The 15356-nt window shown below is 34.8% G+C and overlaps 1 protein-coding gene across 1 annotated transcript in view; it reads left to right on the top strand.

The window, feature by feature from the left end:
- BMT2 (base methyltransferase of 25S rRNA 2 homolog) overlaps positions 1 to 11995 on the top strand; it is a 95134-nt gene extending 83139 nt beyond the window's left edge. The window contains exon 5 of the mRNA XM_021699300.2: positions 8767 to 11995. Coding sequence (XP_021554975.1) covers positions 8767 to 9396 — 630 coding nt within the window. The 3' untranslated portion in view covers positions 9397 to 11995. The remainder of the gene's footprint in view (positions 1 to 8766) is intronic.
- The last annotated feature ends 3361 nt before the right edge of the window (positions 11996 to 15356 follow it).

The following is a 15356-nucleotide window of genomic DNA, read 5'->3' as shown; positions in this document are numbered from 1 at the left end:
CTGGCTACTACTAAGTGGACTGAATCAGTAATCAAAAACCCTCCAACGTGAAAGACCTAAATGTGAGACAGGAATCCATCAGAATCCTAGAGGACAACACAGGCAGCAACCTCTTTGACCTCAGCTGCAGCAACTTCTTGGTAGACACGTTTTCAAAGGCAAGGGAAACAAAAGCAAAAATGAACTATTGATCATGATAAAAAGCTTTTGCACAGCAAAGGAAACACTCAACAGACCCAGAAGACAACCTACAGAATAGGAGAACATATTTGCAAATGTCTTAATCAGATAAAGGGCTAGTATCCAAAATCTATAAAGAACTTACCAAATTCAACACCCAAAAAATAAATAATCCAGTCAAGATAAGGGCAGAAGACATGAACAGACATTTCTCCAAAGACAACATATAAATGGCCAACAAACACATGAAAAAATGTTCAACATCACTCAGCATCAGGGAGATACAAATCAAAACTGATGAGATACCACTTCACACCAGCCAGAATAGCTAAAATTAAGAAGTCAGGCAACAACAGATACTGGTGAGGATGCGGAGAAAGGGGAACCTTCTTAAACTGTTGGTGGGAATGCAAACTGGTACAGCCACTCTGGAAAACAGTATGAAGTTTCCTCAGAAAGTTAAAAATATGGCTCCCCTAAGACCCAGTAATTGCTCTCCTAGGTACTTAGCCAAAGGATACAAACAGTGATTCGAAGGGGCACCTGCACCCCAATATATATAGCAGCAATGTCTATAATAGCCAAACTATGAGAAGAGCCCAGATGTCCATCGACAGATGAATGGATAAAGAAGATGTGGTATAAACAATGGAATATTACTTAGCCATCAAAAAGAATGAAATCTTGCCATTTACAATGATGTTGATGGAACTAGAGGGTATTATGCTAAGTGAAATAAGTCAGAGAAAGACAAATATTGTATGATTTCACTCGTGGAATTTAAGAACTAAAACATGAACATGGGGGAAGGGAAGGTAAAATAAGATGAAATCAAAGAGGGAGACGAACCATAAGAGACTGTCAACTAGGAAACAAACTGAGGGTTGCTGGAGGGGAGGTGGGTGGAAGGATGGGGTAACTGGGTGATGGGCATTAAGGACAACACTTGATATAATGAACAGTGGGTGTTCTATGCAACTGAGGAATCACTAAACTCTACCTCTGAAACTAATACTAGTTATAACTATATGTTAATTGATCTTAAATTTAAAAAAAAAAACAACCCACCTTCCAACAAACAAAAAATCCTCCTCAAACTCTTCCAAAAAATAAGAAGTGGAGGAAACTCTTCCAAACTCATTTTATAAGGAAAGCATTACCCTGATACCAAAACCAGACAAGGATGCCACAAGAAGAGAAAGAAATTATGGGAACAGTATCCCTAATACATAGATACAAAAATCCCCAACAAAATATAAGCAAACTGAATTCAGTGGTACATTAAAATAATCATACACCATGATCAAGTGGGATTTATTCCAAGGATGGTTTAACATCCACAAATCAATCAATATGATAGACCATATTAACAAAATAAAGGATAAAAATCATATCATCTTCACAGATGTGGAAAAGCATTTCACAAAATACAACATCCATTTATGATAAAAATTCTCATCAAAGTGGTTATGGAGGGAATGTACCTCAACATAGTAAGAAAGGCTAAATAGGACAAGCCCACAGCTAACATCATATTCAACTATGGAAAGCTTTTCAGTTTTTCTGCTAAGATCAGGAACAAGACAAGGATGCCCACTCTTTCCACTTTTATTCAGTACTAGATAAGGATGGCCAGAGCAATTAAGCAAGAAAAGGAAATAAGAAGCATCCACATTGGAAAGAAAGAAGTAAAGCTGGCACTATTTGCAGATAACATGATACTATATATAAAAATCCTACAGATTCAAATCAGGAAACTGTTAGAATAAAGAAATCCAGTAAAGTTGCAAGATAAAAAATCAACACAAAAATCCATTGTATTTGTATACACTAATAATATTGGAAAGAGAAATTAAGAAACCAATTCCATTTACAAATGTGTCAAAAAGAATAAAGTACCCAGGAATAAATCTAACCAAGGAGGTGAAAGACTTGTATATTGAAAACTACAATAATAAAATAAACTGAAGATATAAATAAATGGCGAGATAATCTGTGCTCATAGATTAAAAGACTATTGTTAAATATCCGTACTACGCAAACTAATACACAGATTCAGTGCAATCCCTATCACAGTTGCAGCGTCATTTTTCACAGAAACAGAACAGTCCTAAAACTGAATTGGAATCCTCAAAGACCCTAAAAGTGGTCTTGGGAAAGAAAATAAAACTCAAAGCATCACTCTCTCTGATTTCAAACTATATTACAGAGCTATAGTAATTAAAATACTATGATACTAGTATTAAAACCTACACATAGAACAAATAGAATAGAGAGCCTAGAAATAAACCCATTAATTCACCATATATATGGTGAACAGAGGAGCAGAGAATATACAGAGGGAAAAGGACAGTCTCTTCAATAAATGGTGCTGGGAAAATTGGACATCACATACAAAGGAATGAAACTGGACCACTGCACACCAAAACTAGAAATGGATTAAAGACTTGAACATGGCTCGGAAGCCATAAGATTCCTATGAGAAAACAGAGTGTAAGCAACTTGATATCAGTTATGGTGCTATTTTAAATCTGACTACCAAAACCAAAGGCAACAAAAGCAAAATTAACAAGCGAGACCGAGACTACATCAAACTAAAAAGCTTCTGCAAGGGAAACCAATAACAGCAACCTACCGAATAGGAGAAAGTATCTGCAAATCATTTTACATCTGGTAAGGGACTACTATCTAAAATATATTTTAAAACTCACAATTCAATAGCAAAGAAACCTACAGTCTAATTAAAAAGTGCGCAGAAGATATGAATAGACATTTTTTCCAAAGACGACATACAGATGACCAAAGAGGTTCATGAAAACATGCTCTACACAGTTAATTATCAGGGAAATGCAAATAGAACCACAATAAGATACCACCTTATACCTGTCAAAATGGCAGTTATCAAAGACAAGAAATAGCAAGTATTGCTGAGGATGTGGAGAAAAAGGGAACACTTGTGCACTGTAGGTAGGAATGTAAATTTAGTGCAGCCATTATGAAAATGGGTCTTCTCAAAAAATTAAAAATGAAACTACCATTCAATCCATCAATTCCACATCTGGGTATTTATCCAAAGAAAATGAAAACACTAATTTGAAAAGATATGCACTCCCATGTTCATTGCAACATTGTTTACAGTAACCAAGATTTGGAAACAACCTATGTGTCCATTGATGAATGAATGGATAAAGAAGATGTAGTGTGTACATATATAATGGAGTATTATTTGTCCATAAAAATAAATGAAATCTTGCCATGTGTGACAACATGGATGAATCTTGAGGGCATTATACTAAATGAAATGAGTCAGAGAAAGACAAATATGCTCTTTTATATGTAGCATCTAAAGATAATCAAATCTTTTTTAAACCAAACTCAACTACAGAGAACAGATTGATTGTTGTCAGAGGGAGTGCAGAGAAATGGGTGAATTGTAAGCCATTTATTTAAAAGGCAGTGGTTGTCAGATTGGGGGAAAAAATAACAATCACCAAACATATGCTGCCTTTAAGAAATGTACTTCAGTTATAAACATACAAATAGATTAAGAGCAAGAAGCTAGACAAAAAGAAAGCTGGTGTGCCTACATTATGATCAGACAAAGTAAATGGCAGCAAAGAAAATTATCAGCAAAAAGTTGGTTATTTCAAAATAATAAAAAGGTCAATTTATCAAGAGTACAAAATAATCCTAAACATTCATGCATCTATAAACAGCTTAAATACATAAACCAAACACTGATAAAATAGCAAGGAGAAGTAGACATTTATAAAATTCTTTAAAATATTTTTTATTTATTAGAGAGAGCATGAGCAGGGACAGGGAGGGGCAGAGAGAGAGGGACAAGCAAACTCCCCACTGAGCAGGGAGCCTAGTTCGGGGCTCAATCTCAGGACCCCGAGATCATGACCTAAGCCGAAGGCAGACACTTAACTAACTGAGCCACCCAGGTGCTCTGACATTTATAAAATTATAATTGGAGATTTTAAAACCTCTCTCTCAATAATTGATACAACAATTAGAGTGTCAAAGAAGAACTCATCAGGGAAGTTAGACCATATTTTGGAATGAAGAGAAATAAAAAGAGATTGAAATGTGTAGGATGCCACTAAATCGCTAGAGGAAAATTATAGCCCTGACCCCCTTTATTAGAAAATAACAAGAGGTTTCAAACCAATGACAAAGTTCCAAACAGACAAAAAGGCACACTAAATTCAAAGTACAAGAAAGTAAGTATCAGAGTAGAAATCAATGAAATAGAAAACTTTGAGGAAAAAACAGCTTGGAAAACTGATTAAAGCAAAAGCTAGTTCTTTGAGAAGTTAAAATTGATAAACTACTAGCCATACTGATTAAGAAAGAGAGGAAGAAGTGGTATCATTACTGATTTTACCAATATTAAGAGGATAAAAAAGAAATATTGTGAAAAAAATTTATGCCAGTAAATTCCACAACTTAAATGAAAAGGACAAATACCTTGGACACCACCACAGTGTACTCATAGATAACCTAAGGGGCCCTAAATGTATTATAGAAATTTGAATTGAGAGTTACAAACTTTTCCAGAAAGAAAATTTCAGGCCCAGGTGGCTTCACTGGTAAAATTGACTAAACTGTTGTGCCTGGGTGGCTCAGTCAGTTAAGCATCCGACTCTTAATTTCAGCTCAGGTCATGATCTCAGGATGGGCTCCATGCTCAGCGTAGAGTCTGCTTGTCCCTCTCCCTCTGGTCCTCCCCCCCCACCCCCAACTCATGCTCGCTCGCTCTCTTTCTCTCTCTCTCTCTCAAATAAATAAAATCTAAAAAAAGAAAATTGACTAAACTGTTAAGGAAGAAATAATACCCTTTATACACAAACTCTTTCATAAAATTGAAATGGATGGAATACTACCCAACTTATTCTATTAGGCCGTTACCTGATACCAAACCAGAGACCTTCCTGAACTATATACCATCTCCCTCATGAACATACATGCAAATGTTCTATACAAAAGTTGAGCATACTGAATGCAATAATATTTTAAAACAGGTAATAAATATATCATGGCCAAGTTTGGTTTGCAAGATTGGTTTAATTTCAGAAAAGTTTTTTTTATCTTAGCACACTGAAAAGGGTAATCTCTCAATAGGCATAGGAAAAACATTTGATAAAAATCCATTCTTTCCTTATGAAAACACTCAGAAGGAACTGAACTGAATTTCTTCAACCTGGTAAAGGCTATAATGAAAAACTTACAGCTAACATCATACTTAAAAAAAAAAAAAAAAGTTTTCCCCACTAGAAGGAGAGTATCTCCTCTCACCACTTCTATTCAGCATTCCCTGTAAGTCCTAGCCAGTGCAATAGAGCCAGAAAAAAAGCAATAATAGGCATCAAGATCGGAAAGCACTAGAACTGTCTTTATTCACACATGATGTTGATCATTCATTAGATTATTACTTGGAATCTATAGAGAAGCTACTAGAATAAATGAGTTTAGCAGGGTTGCAAGATATGAGATCAATATATAAGTCAGCTGGTTTATATATATGTGTGTGTGTGTGTGTGTATATACACTAGCCACAATCAATTAGAAATTAAAAACAGTACCATTTACAATAGCATCAAAAATATGAAATATTTTATAAACATGAAATATCTATTTCACATAAATCTGATAAAAGATGGGAGAAAGCCTGCATATTGAAAACTGTAAATTATCAACAGAAATTAAAGACCTAGATACCTAATAGATATACCATGTTTATTCATGGAGGAACTCAATATTGTTAATACATCAATTTCCCAAAATTTATCTGTAGATTCAGTGCAATCCTGTCAAAATCTTAGCAGTTTTGTAGAAGTTGAAAAACTTACTCTAAAATTTGCGAGGAGGGGCGCCTGGGTGGCTCAGTTGGTTAGGCGACTGCCTTCGGCTCAGGTCATGATCCTGGAGTCCCGGGATCGAGTCCCACATCGGGCTCCCTGCTCGGCGGGGGGGTCTGCTTCTCCCTCTGCCCTCTTCCCTCTCGTGCTCTCTCTCTCTCATTCTCTCAAATAAATAAATAAAATCTTAAAAAAATAAAATAAAATAAAATTTGCGAGGAAATTTAAAAGGACAGTGTTTGAGTAACACTACCTGATTTCAAAATGTATTTTAAAGCTACAGTAATCAAAATACTGTAGTATTGATGTCAAGAGTATCAATGAAATATGAGAGGGTCCACAAAAAGGGCCCAATTTATGGACTACTGATTTTCAACCCAGATGGAAAAAATGGACTTTTCAACACACGGTGGTTGGAACAATTGGATATCCATATACAAAAGAAAAAAAACTTCAGTCCATACCTCACACTGTATACAAAAATGAACTCAAATTATAAACCCAAATGTAAAACAAAGCTATAAAACTTCTAGAAGAAAACATTGAAGAAAAGTTTCATAACATTGGGTCAGGAAAAAATTTCTTAGGTATGACACCAAAAGCAGTCCATCAAGCAATACATTGATTAATTGGTCTTTCATCAAAATGAAAAACTATTAAGAGAAAGACAAGCCAGAATCTGGAAGTACTTTTAAGACCTACATCTGATTAAGGATTTATATCCAGAATAAAGAATTCTCAAAACTCAATAATAGTTTTTTCTAATGTAAAGCAACCCAATTATTTTTAAGTGAGCAAAAGATTTAAACACTTGACCAAAAAGATATCCGAATAGCAAGTAAATACAGGTAAATAAGATAAACATCACTGTGCATTAGGAGAATGGAAATTAAAGCCACAGTATACCACTCCACTCCTATATTGTAATGACTAGAATTTAAAAGGCTGGTTACTCCCAAGTGTTGATGGGGATTTGGAAGAACTGGAATACTTAAAACACTCGTGGTAGAAATGTAAAACTGTATAAGCACTTTTGAAAACAGTTTTGGAGTTTCTTTAAAAGTTAAACATGCACCTACTATATGATCCAGCTGCCCCTTTCCTGGGTATTTACGCAAGAGAAATGAAAGCATGTCCACTGAAAGTCAAACAGGAATGTTCGTAGCAGCTTGTTAAAATAGCCAAAAGTTAGAAACAGCCCAGATGTTCATAAACAGATGTATGGATAAACTGTGATAAACTGTTAATACAGGATAACTTACAGCAATTAAAAAGGAATAAACTATCAATAGATGCAAAAGAGTGGATGAATCTCAAAATATAATTGTATTGTGTGATAGAAGCCAAATTAAGAATACATTATTCTGTCTTATTCCATTCATGTAAGATTCTATGAAATAAAAACTAATCTGTAATGATAGAAATCATATGAATGATTGCCTGGTGACCAGGAAGAACAGGAAAGGTATAAGGAAGAGATTATAAAGGCTCAGGGAGGGAGCTTTTGGGGGTGTTAGATCTATTCATTAAATTGATTGTGGGAATGCTTTCATAAATGTTTAAATGACAAAACTTACCCTTTAAGTATACTTTGTTTCAGTTATACTTGTTTGTACATCAGTATATTTCAGTAAAATTATCTTAAGAGGAAAAAGGGTGGGTGCCTGGGTGGCTCAGTCAGTTAAGTGTCTGGACTCTTGGTTTCGGCTCAGGTCATGATCTCATGGATCATGAGATTGAGCCCTGCGTTGGGCTCCCTGCTCAGCAGGAAGTCTGCTTGAAGATTCTTTCCCTCTACCCCTCCTCCCACTTGCACACACTCTCTCACTCTCAAATCTTTAAAAAAAAAAAAAAAAGAGTGGGGGGGAAGCAAAAGGACAAAGAAAAACATCTTTTTCTGTGTAATAGAACTTTACATATCACTTTCCCTAATAGATAGTCCATATGATTATGTGGCCAGCTTGTCTACCTACTAGCAAGAATGAGGAAATACAGTATTAGCCCATATCGTTGTTAATTAATAACTATTATATTTAAAGGGCACTAATTCTAAAACTTTTATTCTGGATCATTTCCATGGAGTTGTAATATTCAGCAAATTATGCAGAATTGTGTATTAACTTTGTCATGGTATTTCCTATGTCATCTAAGTTAACTTTCATACATAGTTTTAAATCAGGTATTAACTTTTTAATACAATAAATGTAATACTAAAATTATTTTTAAGATGGTTCAAGCTAATGGTTTAAAGACATTTTTCATAACCTTAAAAAGTTTTGGTGCTCTGCTTTTACAAATTTATAATGCCCCTTTCATTATATTCTTTGATTCGTCTTTATTTCATGGTATTTCTTATTTAAAGTCTTTATATTGGCCCATCTTTGTTAACTGTAAATGTTGAAGTGAAAGTAAGTAAATATAACAAAGTTTAGATAAATCTTTCCTGTAAACTCTCACCCAAGTTAAATTTCAAATTGTTAGGCAGAAATATTTTTTTAAATGAGTAGAAATTCTATGGGCTTGATTACTCTTCAAGATTTTAGTGAGTAAAAGTTTAGTTTGAATGTTTGTGCAAGCGGAATAATGTAGAAGGGAAAGATTCAAAATTAAAGCTTGGATGATGTAGAAATGCTGTGCCACAGTTTGGTGTAAAAATCTGTGTAATAAGGTGGAAGTAATCTTCATATTCTTAATATGCCTTGTTTTTCCCTTTCTGCAGAGTGTATATAAATGTGACTTCCTGAACTTGCAGCTTCAGCAGCCACTCCAGCTTGCACAGGATGCTATAGATGCCTTTTTGAAGCAGCTGAAAAACCCTATTGATTCTCTTCCTGGAGAACTTTTCCACGTGGTGGTTTTCTCTCTCCTCCTTTCTTATTTTCCATCACCTTACCAACGATGGATTTGCTGCAAGAAAGCCCATGAACTGTTAGTGTTAAATGGTTTATTGCTTATCATCACACCTGATTCCTCCCATCAGAACCGTCATACTATGATGATGAAAAGCTGGAAGATTGCTATAGAGTCCCTGGGCTTTAAACGTTTCAAGTATTCAAAATTTTCACATATGCATTTGATGGCATTTAGAAAAATCTCCCTAAAAACCACAAGTGACTTGGTTAGTAGGAACTACCCAGGGATGTTATATATTCCTCAAGATTTCAACAGTATAGAAGAGGAGGAATATTCTAACCCTTCCTGCTACGTTCGATCAGATATAGAAGATGAACAACTAGCATATGGTTTCACAGAGCTCCCTGATGCTCCATACGACTCAGATTCTGGAGAAAGTCAAGCCAGCTCTATTCCTTTCTATGAGCTAGAAGATCCCATATTACTTTTAAGTTAATATCAAAGTAAAAGGCCCTTTCAGTCCAGACTTCTAAACTAATTGCTTACACTAATCAGAAATACTAACATGAACTCAGTACTTAAAACCTGGTTTGCATAGAAGAAATGCAAAGGTTTACAGAGTTTGCTATTTTTTTCTACTTCTGGATTTTAAAATTTATTCTTATATAGAAAGCTTAAAGTTTCATGCAGAGTGACTCCTGTCATAGCAGAAACCACTGTTACTTTAGCATTTAGCACTAAGATATCATAGAAAGGTACCTTTTTTTCTTTAGTGCTATGGTGAAAATGAAGCATAACTTGATATGTATTTTCCTTTTTTAATCTTTTCAGTGTTGACTTTAAACCATTGCAATGAGAAAGATCTGTAGAAAGCTGTAGCTTGCACTTTGATGACTCACAAGTTAAATGTGACACAGAGCTAGATTGGTTTAGTTGTTTTGTGATGCACTTACTCTCTTTTCTAGCTAAATTGTTATCTGTTACAGAAAGCCATTTTCTGTTCAGTTTTGTCTGATGATCCAGCATTTCCTCAACTTTTTGGAATTGATTTTTTTTTTCTTTTTTGCTCATTTGGCAGCATCAGACATTTGGGGAAAGATTTCCCCCAAGTATGTATTCTAATTTCATTAGTACAGTACAATAAACACCATTGCCAAAGTAGAATGTTCATATCTTTCATATTGATTTAGGCCTTGGTGTTAAGTATATTTAACTGTGAGAGTTCACTCTTACCTTTTTTAAATTTAGGTTTCATTTACAAAATTTTCTATTTAAGCAAGGAACAATACTCAATCCTGACCTGAAACACCTTTGTGAAAGGGTTTGCACTTGTAAGAGTTTATGTTCTGTCTAGACCAACCTTGTTAGGGTTCTCACCTTTCCATTAAGGAGGTGTGCTGCACTACAAGTCTGGAGTTAAATAGAAAAATTTTAAATTAACCCTCTGCTAGCGATCTCATAAAACGGTTTTGACCTTTCGGTATTCTAATTTCTATCAAAATTCAAGCAGAAAATTTTCTTTGAATATATAAACCATTAGTTGGCTGTGGGAATTTTCCCTTTCCACATTGATAAATGACTTTGTGTTTCTGAATCAGAAGCAGATGATTAAGGAGAAAAATATGTCCAAACAAGACAAGATTAGTTTAAATAGCTAAGAACATTTGGTCCACATTGTCTTGTCAGCCAGCAATTGTCATGTAAACTGTCATTTTTAAGAGTGCCACTGTGTGGATTTTTTTTTCAAGTGGTTATTACATTAAAATTACCTCATACTGAGGTTTTTGCACTGAAATATCACAGTTTCAGAATTCATGGTTAATGTGTGCGTGTGTGTGCGTGTGTGTTTTTAAAGGAAACTTGCATTTTCGATAGTTGATCCTAAATTTCATAAACTGCACTTCTTTACTCTGGTAAAACTGATGTTTTTGTGCTTATTGTGAGTTGTAGTTAACTTTGAATGTCAAACTTTAGAAAGACAAAATTACCCTTTAAGATATCATTGTTTGGGTATATATATATATATATATATATATATATATATATATATATATACACCCAATATTTCAAATTAAATTTCACGTTCTAAATTAATCAAAGTAACAGGATTGTAATTAACCTAAAAAGTCAGTTGAATGAACGCAATAAATTTTGGTTGCTCAAATATGCCAAAAGTAGCTTGAAATGTTTCATTTACTTTCAATAGCTTCAGAGCCCTTAATAATTAAGATTGACTTTTCTTTCCAATTAAGCACTACAGGTCACATCTTTATCTCCCCCAGAAGAAGGGAAAAAAAAAAACCCACTGTGTTCAGGTAACACAAAACTGTTTTGGTAGTACCTCTTTTACCCATACTGCCCATTTCCTTTGATTTGGCCAAATATGATCTTAAGGGCAAAGAAAACAATGTATCTAATTAAAGTGCTTTGAAAGTAAATGAAAACCATGCTTTTGAGAGGCTGGTGTAAGTATGACCTTGGAGTCAGCCTTTGTGTTACAGCTAACATGTTGGTGCTATAAATTCTTCTGATTGTTTACAGATGTTGATTCTGCTTATGCTCCAAAGTGTGCATGATGTATTTTAAGTAGTACTTTAAAGAAAATTCTCTTTATAAAACCTCCTCCCACTTAGTATAAATTTGTTTGGATTTATAAATATCATTTGTTACCGTATATTCAGCTTCATATTAGGTTGGTACAGGATTTAAACTAATACATATCCACCAAAGCCAATTTAACATTTAAGTGTTAAAATATAAGCAGTCCTGTGGCTTGGTGCCAGATTACATACGTAATGACAAGAGAAGTTAACAAAGCCTTCTAATATTGAATGGGTACTCTTGAGAATGATTTCATTTGGATATAAATAAGTTTTAAGAGGTCTCCCTGTCTCACAACAGAATTCTCCAAAATAATTTGGAGTTTCAAAACTAAATGAGCATTTGGTTGGATTCTTCAGGATCATGACTAGATCAAAATGGTTTATATCATAGTTGCCAAATGGTGGGAGATAGCATACCTGAAAATGTATGTTTGTGTTTGTTGTATTTTTTCACATTTTGTGAACAAAGCACATTTATTAAAAATTTTAAATTTTCTAATATTCATTGTCTATTACTTAAAACCTGAAAGTTCTGTGCTCTTTGACTTCTATACTGAGTGATTTCAAGGGGCACCTGGGTGGCTCAGTCGTTAAGCGTCTGCCTTCAGCTCAGGTCATGATCCCAGGGTCCTGGGATCGAGCCTCTCATCGGGCTCCCTGCTCAGCGGGAAGCCTGCTTCTCCCTCTCCCACTCCCCCCTTCTTGTGTTCCTTCTCTCACTGTCTGTCAAATAAATAAATAAAATCTTTAAAAAACAACAAAAACAAAATTGGGACACAGTTTAGAATTTGATTGACATCCAGAATTTTCAAGCTAGGTTCACTTACTCAGATTCCTTCATTTCAGAAATTGATTCACCAAAATACAGAGAGTTCAAGTGACCACCATATTGTTATGTATTGTTATGCTGTTTATCAAAGAACCAGGGACAACAGCCCACATAAATTCTAGTTCATTGTAGGTCTACTTTCCTTGAAAGTTACTTACATCTGAGATAATTAAGTGTATTAGTTATTTTACGGCAGCAGATGGCTTTCTCATGACATCGAACAGTTCTTTATCCATTGAATGAATGTTTGAACTTTACTGTATACAGTATGCTGGGGAAACATTAGGATTGGAGTGGTCATAGTCTCCTGCTTTCATGGAGCTGATGATCTAATGGAGAAGACAAGCATCCTACATAAAGTTAATGTCTCTATCTAGGAATGATTGCCTACTGATCCTTGCACGTTTGCCCCTGCTCAAGTCCCTTAATTTGTTTACCAAAAATGAAACAGAATGCAAAAAAGTTTTAGACACAACTGTTCAACAAATTACGAACACATTGTGGGTAAGAGGGATGTATTGTTCAGCTCTCTAGAAAAGTGCAAGCTACAAACCTATTCTCTGATTGTAAAAGGCAGGTTAAAAAAAAAAAAAAGTGGGGAAATCAAGCTGTCAGTCCATTTTCTCCACGTTTTTCTGAGCACAGTGCTAGAATAGTATTCCTCTTCAAGAGTCCACACACTAACATTTGGTTCCCTTTTGGTGTTACAAATTCGTAGGTAATAGCAAAGGTGGAAGACAAATTGTTCTTACTTACAAAAAACATTTATTACAAAGAATATATTTTAAAAATTTGATTTTTCCCAAAAAAACTGAATTGGAGTAATCTCCATAATGGTTCACAAAAATTTCATGTCCGTGATCCACAGCCAACAAAAAGTTCCCCAAGATTATTAGCGGTAGCCTATGTTATGCAATACTCAATAAACAAAGAAGCTACAATAGCTAACAATTTCATTAAGGACCTGTAAATATTATAAAAGGAGGGAAGTATTGGGTTTTCTAAACCCTATTTTTCTTACTAGAGAAATTCATATCCCAACAACTGGAAAGACGGTCTTAAACTTACATTTGAATGTTTTATCATCCTAAATTTAAGAATGAGTTCAGTAGTTTAGTATGCATTTTTCAACTAAGAATCTCGTTACATCTACTGTTGAGTGGTAACTTTTGGTCAACAGCAGCAGTGTTCAACTTATTTTGAATTTTTTTAACCATAACACTTTTGTTCTGTTAATAGAAAGTGTTCTATCTTTTGCCATATAAAACATTTGTGATTAATGTCACTGCATAGTTTTAGTAATCAGAAATACAACTACTTTATATCATAGATTTTAAAAATTTCTTAGATTGGGTCCATCAGTAGTACCAAGATGGTTACGTATTTCTATGTTTTTTTTAAATTAAAGGAAAACCCAAAGAATTAGGTCATAGATATTGACTGCAGCATTGCTTCTTGAATTTGTCATAAATAATGAAAAGTCTGTAAAACAAATTTGTTAATATTACCAGATTAGAATGCCCATGTAAACCATAAAAGTGGTAGGGAGCATTGCTCAAAATATAAAACAATGCCAATAGTTTTCCTAAACCCAAGCCTTTTTGCAGTTCTTTAAGGAGAAAAGTCAAGAGAATATACTTGCATACTTTAATTGCATGTATGTCTCACCTACTAAAGGCAGCCACAACCAAGTAAATCATTCAGTAGTGTCCTGATAACATTCTATAGTTCTTTGAGCTGCCATGGGGAAAACATATCTAGAAGAAAATTATTTGTGGGCCCAGAGGTATTCTATATGAAGCTATTTAGAGTCCACATTTAAGCCCTTTGTATTTGTTCCCTACACCTACAAATCATTTTTTACAGCTAACTAATGCCAGGCTTTAGCTATGCCTATTGCCTTGTACCCAAGAAAAGATACAAACATGGCCATGGCCAGTATTAATTTAGTTCTTCAAACTCTTCTGTAACACCCTTGTTTTGATGAGTTTGCAGACACAGGTTAGATGTAGAAAAGATAAAGTCAACAACAATAAAAAACAGCCTCCTAATTAACACAGGCCTTTTCATTAGGAATCCAAGAACTAACATGTTTCCCAAAACCAAGCATGGATGAACCATTCTCTGGAAATAAGGTAGATATATAATATATAATTATATATTTAATATATATATTTAATAAAATATAATAAGGTGATTGCTGGCAAGAAGAGAGGCAGACCAAATTTCCAGAGCCTCCCTGCAAGAAGAAATGCTTAAGGAAACAGACCTAAGACAGAAAGAGGTGCTATGGCTTGACTATAAAAACAGAGCTTTGTTTTCTAAACTCACTGAAGCATTAGCACCAATTAATGTCCCAGAGAGGTTACTGTGCAAACAGTAAGGACCTGGGAATTTTAAAGTAAGAAGAAAACATTTTGATCAAGAGGAAATGTGATTGTTTGGAGCTTGTGTAACCATAAGTATTACCAAGACAGAGGGGACCCCAGTGGCATGGAGAACAGTGCCGGTTGGAATGAGGAGCTATGGAATGGGAGTTAGGATGTCACAGATCATCTCTTTAGTCTTGCTTGTGACTGGACACATAAAAAAACTGCTAATACTGGGGCACCTGGGTGGCTCAGTCGTTAAGCATCTGTCTTCAGCTCAGGTCATGATCCCAGGGTCCTGGGATCAAGCCCCACATCGGGCTCCCTGCTCCGCGGGAAGCCTGCTTCTCCCTCTCCCACTCCCCCTGCTTGTGTTCCCTCTCTCGCTGTATCTCTCACTGTCAAATAAATGAAATCTTAAAAAAAAAAAAAAAAACTGCTAATACCAATTTTATACTTCAAATAGTCAAAACAAGTCCTTTTTAATGAACACATGTTTTTCTTTCTAAAAGTTCTCAAGTGTGAAGAAGCAACACCATTTTAACATAATTGGTGTAGAGATAGTATTCTAGACAAATACAGAAGTATTATTACCCCCTTACAGGTTAATTTCACTTTCCAAAGAATGTGAAGCATGAAATTCAGAAGAGAGCAA

Source organism: Neomonachus schauinslandi, chromosome 12, assembly GCF_002201575.2.
Source record: "Neomonachus schauinslandi chromosome 12, ASM220157v2, whole genome shotgun sequence".
In the NCBI taxonomy this organism is placed as follows: domain Eukaryota; kingdom Metazoa; phylum Chordata; class Mammalia; order Carnivora; family Phocidae; genus Neomonachus; species Neomonachus schauinslandi.
Note: the sequence above shows the minus strand (reverse complement) of the source record. Positions and strands in the feature narration are given on the sequence as shown.